Here is a 12,352-nt window from a genome sequence, read left to right on the forward strand (position 1 = left end):
CGGAATACACGGCTTTGGTCTCTACCTCTTACCTTACGGACGAAAGTGCAGCTTGGGTAGGTAGGTAGGTTGCACGAGAGGAAAATGGCCGATGGGACGGCATGGAAAAGAACTGGAAGACTGGGGGGCAGCGTGGCCTGCCGCGGCAAGGGCTTTCAATGGCTGGAAGCCACCGGGACGAACCACGAGGTGAGGCAGTCGTTGGGGTCCACTGTCCACTGTCCACCGTCCCATCGCCGCTCCTGCCCTGTCCTGTCTCTCCTGCCCTGTCCATTCTGCCCTGCACCTGCACTTGCACCTGCAGCTGCCACACGCGGAGCCATTAAAAAAAAAAAAAAAAAAAAAAAAAAAAGCCAGGAAAGACTGAGAAACAGAAACACCAGGAGGGCGCTAAAACACAACTCGTCGGCATCCACTGCGACCTGAACTCCACTTTCTCTCCTGTCAAAAGGCTCGAGAGCCAGCACCCCAACACATGAGAGGTCAACCAACTCACTCGTGAGCCCACCGTCCCCTTGGCCGGAGGCACCTTACCACATGGGACGGTTGAGCACCGCTGGAGCTGGTCCACCGGCCATGCAGGAGCGGTGCTCGTGCGTCGCAGCTCTCTGGGTCTCTGGGTAGACGGCAGCCTGACTCGCTGGAAGAGGAGAAGACGCGCCGCGCCGTTCGACAACTCCTCTACTCCTCTCCTCCTCAGGGCATCCATAGATTCCACCTCAGACTCATCCAGCGGTTCTTGCGGCTTGCCTTCTCTGGCCATTGACCGTCGCGGCCGAAAGCGACGGCACCGCCCAGGCCGGAGTGCAGAGCACCTCATCCGTTGGACCTGCCCCAAAGACACCAAAACCCCGTCTAAGCGGCATGAGACTCGCCCGGTCAAACGACACTCGCCAGTGACGAGATGCCAGGGTATTACTGCACATACACTAGGCCACCTTAACTGGCCAATTGGAACCCAACCTGTCCATCGGGGAGATATCACTGCATCTTGGCTCAACTATCGGACATATAGCGAGAACAGCATGCCATTTTGGGAAAGAAGGAAGGAAAGAAGCGTGGAGATGGACCCCCGGATCAACATCGACACCACGCACCAACGACGGGACCACATCACCACCTCACCATACCTACCTTATGGTAGGGTAGGCGCACCATGCAACGGCAGAAACGGGGAACCACCTCACTCTCAAACACCGCCGCCGTCTTCGCAAACCGCCAATCCCCAAATCTCACGTTGTTCCTTTGTGCACACGACATAGCCCGCTGCCCCAAATAGCTTGGGGCCATTGACGACGTTGGACCTACCGCGCAAGCGTCCGACAGTAGCGTCAGCCTCTCCGTTATTTCGAGACAGTCCAGCATCCAAGCTGCGAGACACCTTTCCACTCCTGGTCGCCTCCTGCTTCTGATGATTCTCTCATCGCATCGTCTCATCATCCGCCTTCTCCGGCGGACACTGTGCCTTGGGTTTGCTTTGTGAGGTACGGATACCTTACTCTGTACCTAGAGCGCATCTGTATCCATCGGGCAAGGTACGGACCAGGCATCCGTGGACCGTGGACCGTGGACCGCCCGGGGATTCTTACATGCCCCTCCCGCCGTCGCTTCCTCGTCTCATGTACTGCGTAGTCTCGTCTCCATCTCGTCCGTCGTCAGCAATAAGCATTTTCTCTTCTCGTCTCTTCGTCCAATCCCTCGGCCTGTCACCCGTCGTCGCCCGCCAGTCACATCACCCACATCGCATCACATCGCATCCCATCCCGTCACCTACGCGTACCTACATAGAGACTGCGTATATCGCGTGCATCGCGTGCATCGCACCGCACCCGCACCCGCCCCTCGCCATCTGTTGCCGCCACACGTCGCCTCTCGCCTCTCAGCCCTGACGAGTCGTTTGTTCTTTGGGCTCCTTCCACCAAACGGAACAGCCCTTCCTTGCCTTGGCCCTTGTTGCGGTATGTCACCTGGCGGTTGTGTCTTGTAATGCGTGCAACCATCAACACATGCTCTGCCATCAATCAACTCGATGCCTTTTGCTTCATCCCTCCGGCTCGCCTTGCCTGTCCAGAGCCTGAATCCTGGCGCTCCGGCATTGGCATTGAGCTTTCTTTCTTCTCCGTGTTGCTGCTGACTTCATCACTTGATCGTTTTACCTTTACTTTCTCTCTTCCTCCTCCCCCCTCCGCCTGGCCTGCTATCTGTTGCTTTTGCTTTTTCCTACAGTGTCTATTTCGGTCAGCCAATGCAGTCGAGCCCGGCAGCCGGCAAGCGGAAATAACCTTAGCTGACCTCAAGTAAGGTATCGGATCAGATCAACCTCAATCGTCCTGTCTTGTCCCGGGCCTCCAGGACGACAGCCACAGTACCAGCCAACCAACCAACGCATCACTTGCTGGCTTTCTCCGGGATCACCAGTTACTTACATGGACACACCGTCGTCCCCATTGGCGACGCTGCACCGCACTGCAGCACTGCAAGCACAAGAAGAAAAAGCACAACCAGGTCCGATTACCTTACAGCAAGACAGAAGTGACGACTGCATTTGACAATCACTCACCTCCCTGCTTCTGCTACCTGACTTCTGCTCGTGACGCCCCCACCCTCCCAAATCCTTCCTTCAGCTGGGTTTATCTTTTGCATTATCCTGACCGTTCAGCCTGGTCGGCGAATATTTTGCCTCTCTCTCACACGCCCCTCCGCCTCCCGTCACCTTACACATACCTACCTACACAGTAGTAGTGTAGTGTACTTGGACCACGACCTGGGGCAGACCCAGTACGTACCCGTTCAGGCCCGCAAGGTGGGTGCCTTAACTTAGGTACCTTTCCACCTCATGCTTGAGCTGACAGCCCGCCCAGCAGCGGCACGCACCACATCCAAGGCAACCTGCTGCGGCAAAGTCTCTCACCTGCGGTAACCTCACCGGGCAGCCGCTACATTAACCTCTACCTGCTACCGCCAGGCACTCTGGCTACCGCCATCAACGTCTCAACTTCAACAGCTCACCCTCACTCACCACAGGGCACCTCGCCTCGCCTATTCACTCGACCCCGACATTGACCTAGCGTCCCCTGCCTACCTGGTACCTGCTTCAGGTACCTACCTACCTTACGAGAGGCCCTTGCAGACCAGACGACGGGTGGACAAGCCAAACTCGCCTCTTCCTGCTGCACTGTACCAACGGACCTACCGCGCGCTGCCTTAGCCAACTTCCATTGGGCACAGAAAAAGAGAGAGAGAGAGCCTTGCCGCGAACTTGGATTCGATCTCTCTTTTCTGCCTCCTGTCTTCCTCATCTTGACCCTCGGTCTCTTCCTCCTCCTCTTCCGTCTTTTCCTCTCTCTTCACGCTACTCACCATCCTGAGCTGCTTGCCTACCTACCTACCTACCTAGATACGGTGGTGGTGGTGTTGCCGCTGCTTGGCCGCCCCCATCTTCCATTATTCTTTTTTGGCTTCCTTCCACCCAGCTTGCTGCTGCGCTGCACCTTGCACCTTGCACCTTGCACCTTGCACCTGTTCTTGTCCCCCCCGTGCATCTGCATTTGCATCTGCATTTTGCTCGTCCCCCGTTCCCCGTCAACCCCCCTTCCCATATCCCAGGCTAACACCCCCCTCCTTCGTTCCCCACTCTTCCAATCAATTCGGACGGGCCAGACCCAGAACTCCCTGACCCGAGCCCCCGTCCTTCAAACCTCGACCCTCTGCGCTTCAACTACAATTGCATTCGGGCCCCCCCGCCATCCTCCCTCGTCCACTTCGGGTACCTTGTTGCATCTCCTATTGCTGCCCGCTGCTGTGGTCTGCAAATCGTAAATCGCTCTCCCCCGATTTAGAGAGATTTGCACGGCATTTCCACTCGCTGCCGCCAATTCGTCACCGGCTTCCCTTTCGGACCTCATCAATACTCCGCCAGCCTCTCGCTCTTGCAACTTTTCCCCGCCAATCTATTTAACCTTTGCGACCGCCTTGCCGCATGACGCGCCAATTGCCATTTTGCGAAGGATACCAGCCTGGTGGTCCTTTCTCAACCGAGGCCGACCTGCTGTAAAAGCATCACCAACCGGCGACTTCACTCACTTGCCCAAATCTCGACTGTTTGATCCAACGCACTTCTACCACAAATAGACTTACCCAACCCGCACCGCTGCAAAAAAAGCAGTCTCAACCAGCAAACATGTCACGCCACAATAGACACTATCAATCATGGTATGTGATTGATCCCTTTCGAGCTCTCCTCTCGTGGGGAATGCAAACTAATCATCCCATCCAGTCGCGAGCTTCATGTCGTTGTTTTGGGCGCCGGTAAGTTTATGCCAAGAAAACATTCGTCACGTGCTCCTCTCTGACCCTTTTTGAAGGAGGTGTTGGCAAGAGTTGTTTAACAGGTGAGCATCCACACTTCATTCAGCTGGCATTCCTGGTCAGAGTTTGATGCTGACAATTCCTCGCAGCCCAATTCGTCCACAATGAGTGGATTGAGAGCTATGATCCTACCATTGAGGACACCTACCGGACACAGCTCCAGGTTGATGTGAGTCGCCATGTCATTTTAGGCTCAACGAATCACTGACTCGGTCAAACGCAGGGACGGCAGGTTGTCTTGGAAATGTGAGTAGCACTATGCGTCATGAGACAGCAGCATCTGACAATGCCCGCAGCCTTGACACTGCAGGAACAGAACAGTTTGGTGAGCCAGTCTTCCATCTTACCATATGTCTAATCTAACATGAGAGCAGTGGCCATGAGAGATTTGTACATGAAATCCGGTCAAGGATTCATCTTGGTCTTCAGCATCACATCATCCTCGTCAATGAATGAGATTGAGATGCTTCGAGAGGAAATCACGCGCATCAAAGACGACGACAACGTGCCTATTGTTATTGTCGGCAACAAGGCCGACTTGGAGGAGCAGCGATCAGTACCCAGACAAAGAGCTTTTGCCTGCTCTCAAATGTGGGATGCCCCATACTATGAGACGAGTGCTAGAACAAGGAGTACGTCACTGTCCCACAATGTGTCGACTGGAAGACTGCTGACCATTTCTCAGCAAACGTTGACGCCGTCTTCATCGACATATGTCGCCAGCTGCTCCTGAAAGACGAGAAGATCCAGGCTCAGGCCATCCACGACGAGGACGACCACGAGAATGAGAAAAACGCCGGCATCATGGGCTTCGCCAAGCGGAAGAATCGCAGACGGAGACGCGCAGATGGCCACCGATGTGTCATCCTTTAAACGAGTGCCGCCTTATCCGAACCGACGCCTTCTAGGCCCGATCAACGGCCATCTTTCCAGCGGGGCATCTAGCGCGCCAGACTGCTTATCCATGTCACTTTGATGCATCACGGAGCGCAGCAGCTTCACCACGGTGAACCCGAGGCATTGCTTTTCTATTTTTTGGCGTCAGAAAACACTCGCTTATCACGGCGACTTTTATTTGCGCGCGAGAGCCCTCGATTTGAAACAACACACCTTGCACCCATTCCTGTTACATTCAACTATTTCACTTCAGATTTCGACACGGCCTTTTGTACGCTTAACGACTTCATTTCTACACGTCCATTGACTTCATCCAAGCGACGGCATTGGAGGCGGGGCTTTTCCTTTCCAAGCATTGCAGCAGCAAGATTCCAGATCCAGATCCAGAGCGCAGGCGATACTTTTACCACTTGTCGTTTTCATTTCTGGTGCTTCGCATTTGCAAGTTTCTTATTCTTTCATGATGGCACGAATTTTGGACAAAGAACCAGTATCCACATACCTCACTTCTTTTCCTTTTTCTTATTCTGCTTCTTCATCATCATACCTAGGGACAGAGACAAAACAAAACACTGGGGGAACTGGGAGTTTCAAGAACAAACAAAAACAGATTCCAATTGGTACACAGCTCGCGGCTGGGCGTTGGGGGGAAACATTGGTTTTGCGCCGGATACATTTTGTCCTACAGAGAGGTAGTGAGGCCGGCAGCTGTTGCCGGCCACAGCCCTCGGAGGTCTCTGTCGACCTGCCGAGTGCGAGAGCAATTGATGGCATTCCAGGCCTCATTCAAGGTGTAGACTACGAAAAGCGTGGGCTTGACTGTTATACCGAGGAGGCATGTGACTGATGCAACCCTAGCTGGGTGTTGTGGATCGCAAAATGTGACGACGCTCCGGACATCACATCATCTCGGAGCCGAGCGGTGGCCCGGAGGAGATGGACGCATGGGGTAACTAGCGTATCGATCGCCGAAGGGCCCTGGGCCTGGCCAGATTCCGGCATATCCCCATGATGCGCCCTACTTTTTGTTCCTCGATGCTGATCTGACAGCCTTTCGACGTTTCTTTATCCCACATGGGCCGTTCGCCTCCCCCACAACACGGCGCGTCTCGATGCAGAATCGTGTTGTCTGACATGCACACCTTCTGTATTTGGGTTCCTGTTACACTGCATGAAAGCCAAGATGCCAATTGGGAGGTTAGGACGCTGGGTGGACGGGCAGGTTAGGGATGGGGATGTCGTTGGTCGTTGGATCGTAGACTGAGGTGAGGGGCTCTAATGCAAAGGGAAAGAACATCAACGAGATGGATCGATGCGGATATCGAGTTCTATAAAGGTGTGCTGATGCGTGGGAGCCGCGCGAATTGGAACTGAGGCCGTAGTGAATGCAGATGACCGCACTGCTCAATCTCTGTGGTACGTGATGATGCCTCTGGGGAACTTTGGTCTGATAGAGCGGAGGGTAGGATGTCTGCGAGTCTCGATTATTAGTGAAGCTGCTGTTGGCCTTTGGGTATCCCAAGTGAATCAGCTGGCAAGAGTGCATGATAGTGAGTGGCCTAGTGACGTTGTGGAGTTTGCGTTTCTCATGAGAGTTGAGTGCATGGACTTGCAACTACGTCTGCTTGACTGGCCATCGTGCAGCATACATCGCGAAGCAGACAAATTGGCTTCGGTGAGAGTAAGTTTGAAGAGCTGGATTCTTCCTCATATGTGCGTAGGCTCTGCTACCTATCTATTGCTACGCTATTGGGAGATACGCATGGCGAGGCCGGGCTCGTGACAGACGGCACGGGCCGAGACGAGGGGCATTTGGAAGAGAGTGAGACCACAGTCGCCGGGAATGCGTCATACGCTTCTCATGTCATCTTCCGTAGCCATTTGTTTGGGCAAATATAAAGGGGCGCAGATGATGCAAAATCGTTATTTGCGTCGAGATGGCAAGCAGTGTGCACATTTAGTCCAGGTTGATCGTTGATCGTTTGGTGGCGGTTGTCAAGAATGCAGTTATGCCATGTTCTGGCACGATCCACGAATGTGGTAAGTTTGCTGGACCATGAGTCACCGTTCGTCAGTATCGTCCCGCTTGGTTTCGAGGGTATTCGGGGCTGGTTTGAGAAGGAGCCTGGTTGGTATGGCAGGCTTAATGTTTTTGTGTGTTTCGAGTCGAAGAGAAGATTAGAGTTCTCACATTTTGCTGGGATAATAGACTGCAAGGATGCGATCCGTATTTGTTGTCGGTTAGGAAGAGTCAACACATTGGTTTTAGGGCGGGTTATATGCTGCGTGAGACCGAAGTCTTGACATGTCCGAGGCACATCGAGGCGAAGCGACTGGGAATCTTACTCTGTCTGTAGTTCAGGACATGACAATGAGAGACGGGAACAAAATTCTGGCGATAACAAGTCGGCGTTGAAGTACCTGAAGTTCCTCGAAAAGCTCGGCTCAAGTTGTCATGTCCTCCAATCTTAGGAAACCTAGCCGCGGTGATAGCACTGTGAACTGTGTGAAGAGGTGGCGAGCTGGCTCGCCTCGGGAATTATTGGATTCTCTTTTCCTCGGGCTTCTCTGTTCGTTGACTATTCCAGGTTGTATCCACAATGCAACCGATCGCAGCGAGATGGGAAGCTTGTGATTGAGGTATGGTGGACGGCGACGTCGACGTTCAAGCTGGCTAGTTGCGATGGTGCAAACCATTGCCACATGCATCAAATTGGACTTATTGCAGCCGGGACGACATCCGACTGGATTTGGTTTGGATGATAGATTTTCGAGAAGCGCAACGACATTGGCCCTTTAAGCTTGCCGAGGATGCGTTAGAATACGTGGTCGAGTCGTTGTTGAAGCGATATGTGTAAAACCGAATCACGAGAGATCGACGTTTCCCAAACAATTCGGCGGAGACATTTTGTGAATACAGCCCTATTCAGCGTTTTACATAAAACTCAGGGATTTGCTACCAAGTGGGTGTGAAGGACAACGTAACACTACCTACGGTAGAACGCGATGGGCACGTCTTTGGACTCTCGCCCCACCGGTTGTTGATACCATCAGCGCCGGACAAGGACGAAAATTGCCTTCTTGGACTATTTGTTGGCCCTTCATAGATGAATCTGTATGCGACGCGTACATCTCAGTCTAATATCCCAGACCGCCATCGAATGGCACTTGCTCTGACTTCGGAAGCCGTGGACAAAAGGGTTTGCGTATTGGGTTGGTGTGGCTTGCGACGATTAACACCAACAGCCATCCTTTTTATGCAACTCTTAGTCTTGAGAAAGGTGTGAGAACATTTTGTTTGAAGGGAAAATCTACCAGAATGTGTATATAAGTCAAACTCAAGCGTACATAATGTTGGAGCAGACAGCAACAAGAATGAACGTAGGGCGGGTCGAGTGACTTGGCTGTCTGCAACTTGTTGACTTCATCATGTTGGGAAGACATTTCAACTGTCACGAGTGAAATTCGAAAGACAGCTGCTTCATCTCTCTTGCCCGTGTATTGGTCATGATGAATACACCACGAGCACAATCGTCACAAAGGTCGATTGGCGAGACCAAGCCATCAAGCATGGGCGATGAAGTCTGGATATCTGCCGCAAGCAAGAACCTGAAGAGTGCTGGACTGCGAGCCTGGACAGTGTATTATTTTGGACAATTCAAGGTTTTGTCAAGGTACCGTCTGCGATTAAATAAGGCTGGCTGCGTGCTCTGGCGGGGTTGGACATGAAGGTGCCGCGATGAGATGGTATTCGACGCATCCTATTTAACTACGGGCACTTGCCAGAGAAGAATCCTGTTTGAGCAAAGATGAAGACCGCATCGAAAGTCTCTCGATGAGGTTCAGTTCAAGAACCACACTCAAAGAATTTGGATGAAGGCAGGGGCTTTTGGAAAACACAACGTCGGCCTCTGGCCTTGAGTCATAGCGGTCACGTCACTGTCCACCGATATCTCTCCAATTTTGGAATTATACGTATCAGTAAGCGTTTTTTGAGACCGTATTTAACATCCGATACCACCATGAGGGCCATCAAAGCTGTTGCAGCTCCTTCGAATGGTCTCGCAGAATGCTGAAGAGCATCACCTTCATTGCAGAGCCAACATACAGAGAAACCCCGCTTATCAACCAAGAGAAGACGCAGTTGGAAGCGCAATTTGCATGAGATGTCAGCGTGACAAAGGCGAGACCGCGGATGGCCAGAACCGTAGCGTCAAGACGACCATGGGAAGGGGAACTTCTCACTATTAAGAGACGTGGTATGCGACCTATAGACTCGGTCTCTTCGGAGAGAAGCCGCAATCAGGCCGGATACTCGGCAATTTCTTTGGCGGGACAATTACTGACGTCTTTATAGTATCTTTCTAGTGAGGTAGCTGAGGCGATGTCATATGCTTACTTCAAACGTGCCAGGACTCCGCACTCGTGATAAACCAGGTATGAACCAACGAAGCCGACACATATGGATGATACCGGCGGTTCTTTATCTAAATTCAAAGTACGACGGGTGCTGATGAGCATACGGTTAAGAGGTCTCGTGCTATGACACCTTCCTACCTACAACGCCCATACCACAACGCATAATCACTGGTCTCTTTCGCACAATATGACTTGATACTGCTGAGTTTGCCTAGCTGAGGCCTGCGCATCAGCGTCTACTACCGACCAAAAGAAAGGCTGGCGTCTAGATTCCTGAACTTTGTCTTTCTAAAAGAATGTTCGACTGTTATTATTTAGCCAGTGGTGTATCTTATCTTGTCTTTGAGTTGCCAATCTATCTTGCACAGTTTCAACGACCTGCTGTGGCAGTATACGTGCAGCTCGAGCGAGATGGACAGCGGCAGCGGCTGGTGTCCGTGAAGAGGCCCGTTGACACGCGTTGCAGGTGTTGATTGCTATCGAGGAAGAAGCCATGCTAAGGATGAATTGCAGCAAGTCCTGAAAGTAGTCGGATGGTGGAATTGACTGGGGGACCATTTGCTTCAGCACATTAGTAGTATATATATAGGTTGAAGTCTGGGAGACCAACATAATATGAAGCGCTGTCCTAAATTTGTATAAAGAACTTCGAAAACATCCATGGACGGGCTTTTAGTACTAGAAATGCCGCGAAAGTCTATTGGTCATTCTTCTTCGAGCTCTGCAGCGTAGTTTCAAAAGTTTCTCGAGGACTGCGAAATGAGATCCGTTTTTTCTGAAATAACCGCATTTTGTCATCTGTCGTCTGTGAATGAAGTTAAGAGAATTCCTGAGGAGAGAGATGTACATGAACCTGTGCTGAGCTGTCCAAATTCTCTCATTATAAACTGTCCAGTATCGGCCCAGAGAGTTCGTCTTCATGAATAGAGACGCGACCATTTCTGCTTCATCGCTGGCATGTTGAAAGTATGGCTTTTATAGTCCATATGGTTCAGCTCGTCGAGGTGGCTCCATAATACGAACCCAGCCTGCAGAGAATACAAGAGTGAGATGTTTATATCAGTGCAGAATGAACTAATTATACCATCTTAAGGCAAGAGTTTATAGATTCTTGCCTGTGTTGGTTATTTACTGAGGGTGTGAAAGCAATGCAGCTTCAAGTCCCTAAGGGACTGACGCATTTCACGCGCAAGCTGCTCATTTTATTCATCAACAAGATCCTAAATACTAATAAGAGAGGTGTGGACAACGAAATGAATGTCGTCTTCCAGGAGCTTCGCTGAGACTGGCATATGTCGAAGATCATTGATGCAGGGGGCCGCACAATTAACTGCTTGTCACAGACACCTCGCGTTGAACTGGGTGTATTTCTCTTGTCGCTCAGTATGGTAACAGGAGCAATTATTACATGTTTATATAAAAATTCAATTACATGTTCACCAAGAGTTTCGAACAAATTTGCTCAGCTGGCAACCCGGGCTGTAGGTCTGATCGATCCATCTCAAGCCCGAGAGCGACACGCACAGCGGCCAACGTCAGTCCATTTTTCTAGCTTTGGGACGACGATGAATTTCATGTAATACCCTAGCCAACATCACGTTATTGGGTCCTCACAGACAATCTGACGTTCGGGCTTTGCCTTTGTTTTGTTCTAGCCAACAGCATCAATCTGCCAGGCATTCTGCTCAGATGATGAACCGTAATGGACCACTTCTCCGACGCTTCGAGATGCGCATCCTAGACGCTAGTTGTCACCGTGGTGGATGTATTCTGGGGAAATTCACAGGAGTCGTGAACCGTGGGCACCCACCCCGAGGTGCTATCCAAATGGCACCCATGAGTGTAATGCCATACAGCCTTCAGGCCCCATTCCCTCAAACAGAACAATAATGAGGAAGGAGATGACGATTTGCGTCCGCATACTCAATCAATTCAGAATCTCGGCTCACTTTATAGCCATGTTGCTCTCACTGCTGATCCCACACCGAGCACTTGCGGCGCTGGGGAACGTACAAGACCCTCCGCATATCGTTCTTCCGCCAGAGCTCCTCATACAATGCAACCACGAAACGGCCCCAAGAGTTTCTGGTGTCGAGAAATCTTTTTTACCTACTACAAGTCGTATTTCGCTGGCAACGTCCAACCCTGTGGCGCTTCCACGTCGTTGCAGAATACACGTCGCCGCCGTCCGGGTCCTCCCTCTGGCGCCTGGCACGTCCTGAATACGCCCATAATATCTCAGCATAACACGAAAGGGATCGCCAGCAAGATTTTGAAGTTGGATCATGCTTCCATCGTGCAGCCATCACTGTGGAGTATCAAGATCGAGCAGTATAGAGGCCGATGGATCATTGAGGTACAGACGAGCACCAGCGTATGACTTCTGTCCTTCCCAACTTTAGTCTAGAGACGGCAGGTCAGCCTGTTTATATAGAATTCATTGACTCACAGCGTGGACTATGCAGTCTCTCCATAGAGATTGCGGCCCTGCCTGCATGGTCTACCCGCCCCACGTAACCTCAGCTGCCCCGCCTCATGATTTGATTTAAAGCAAGATCCAGGTCGCTGCGCTCTCATCTTTGATCACAATCTGGTCCGCCTGATGCTTTGCAGCAGGGCATCATTGATGAATGTACATGAGAAGCCACGCCGGTTCTGTTCTTGAAGC

General features: G+C 51.6%; 1 protein-coding gene across 1 annotated transcript; it reads left to right on the top strand.

The window, feature by feature from the left end:
* Window positions 1–4,180: 4,180 nt before the first annotated feature.
* Window positions 4,181–5,241, top strand: Rap1 (Ras-related protein Rap1; the record flags this gene model as incomplete). Its single annotated transcript, XM_032019458.1, has 8 exons — window positions 4,181–4,212; window positions 4,277–4,308; window positions 4,365–4,391; window positions 4,458–4,537; window positions 4,592–4,614; window positions 4,665–4,693; window positions 4,743–5,000; window positions 5,054–5,241. The coding sequence occupies 8 exons, from the start codon at window positions 4,181–4,183 to the stop codon at window positions 5,239–5,241; spliced, it is 669 nt and encodes a 222-aa protein (XP_031892523.1).
* Window positions 5,242–12,352: the final 7,111 nt, after the last annotated feature.

Source organism: Colletotrichum fructicola (genome assembly GCF_000319635.2).
Source record: "Colletotrichum fructicola Nara gc5 chromosome Unknown KSG_Nara_v1_contig06, whole genome shotgun sequence".
Classification (NCBI taxonomy): domain Eukaryota; kingdom Fungi; phylum Ascomycota; class Sordariomycetes; order Glomerellales; family Glomerellaceae; genus Colletotrichum; species Colletotrichum fructicola.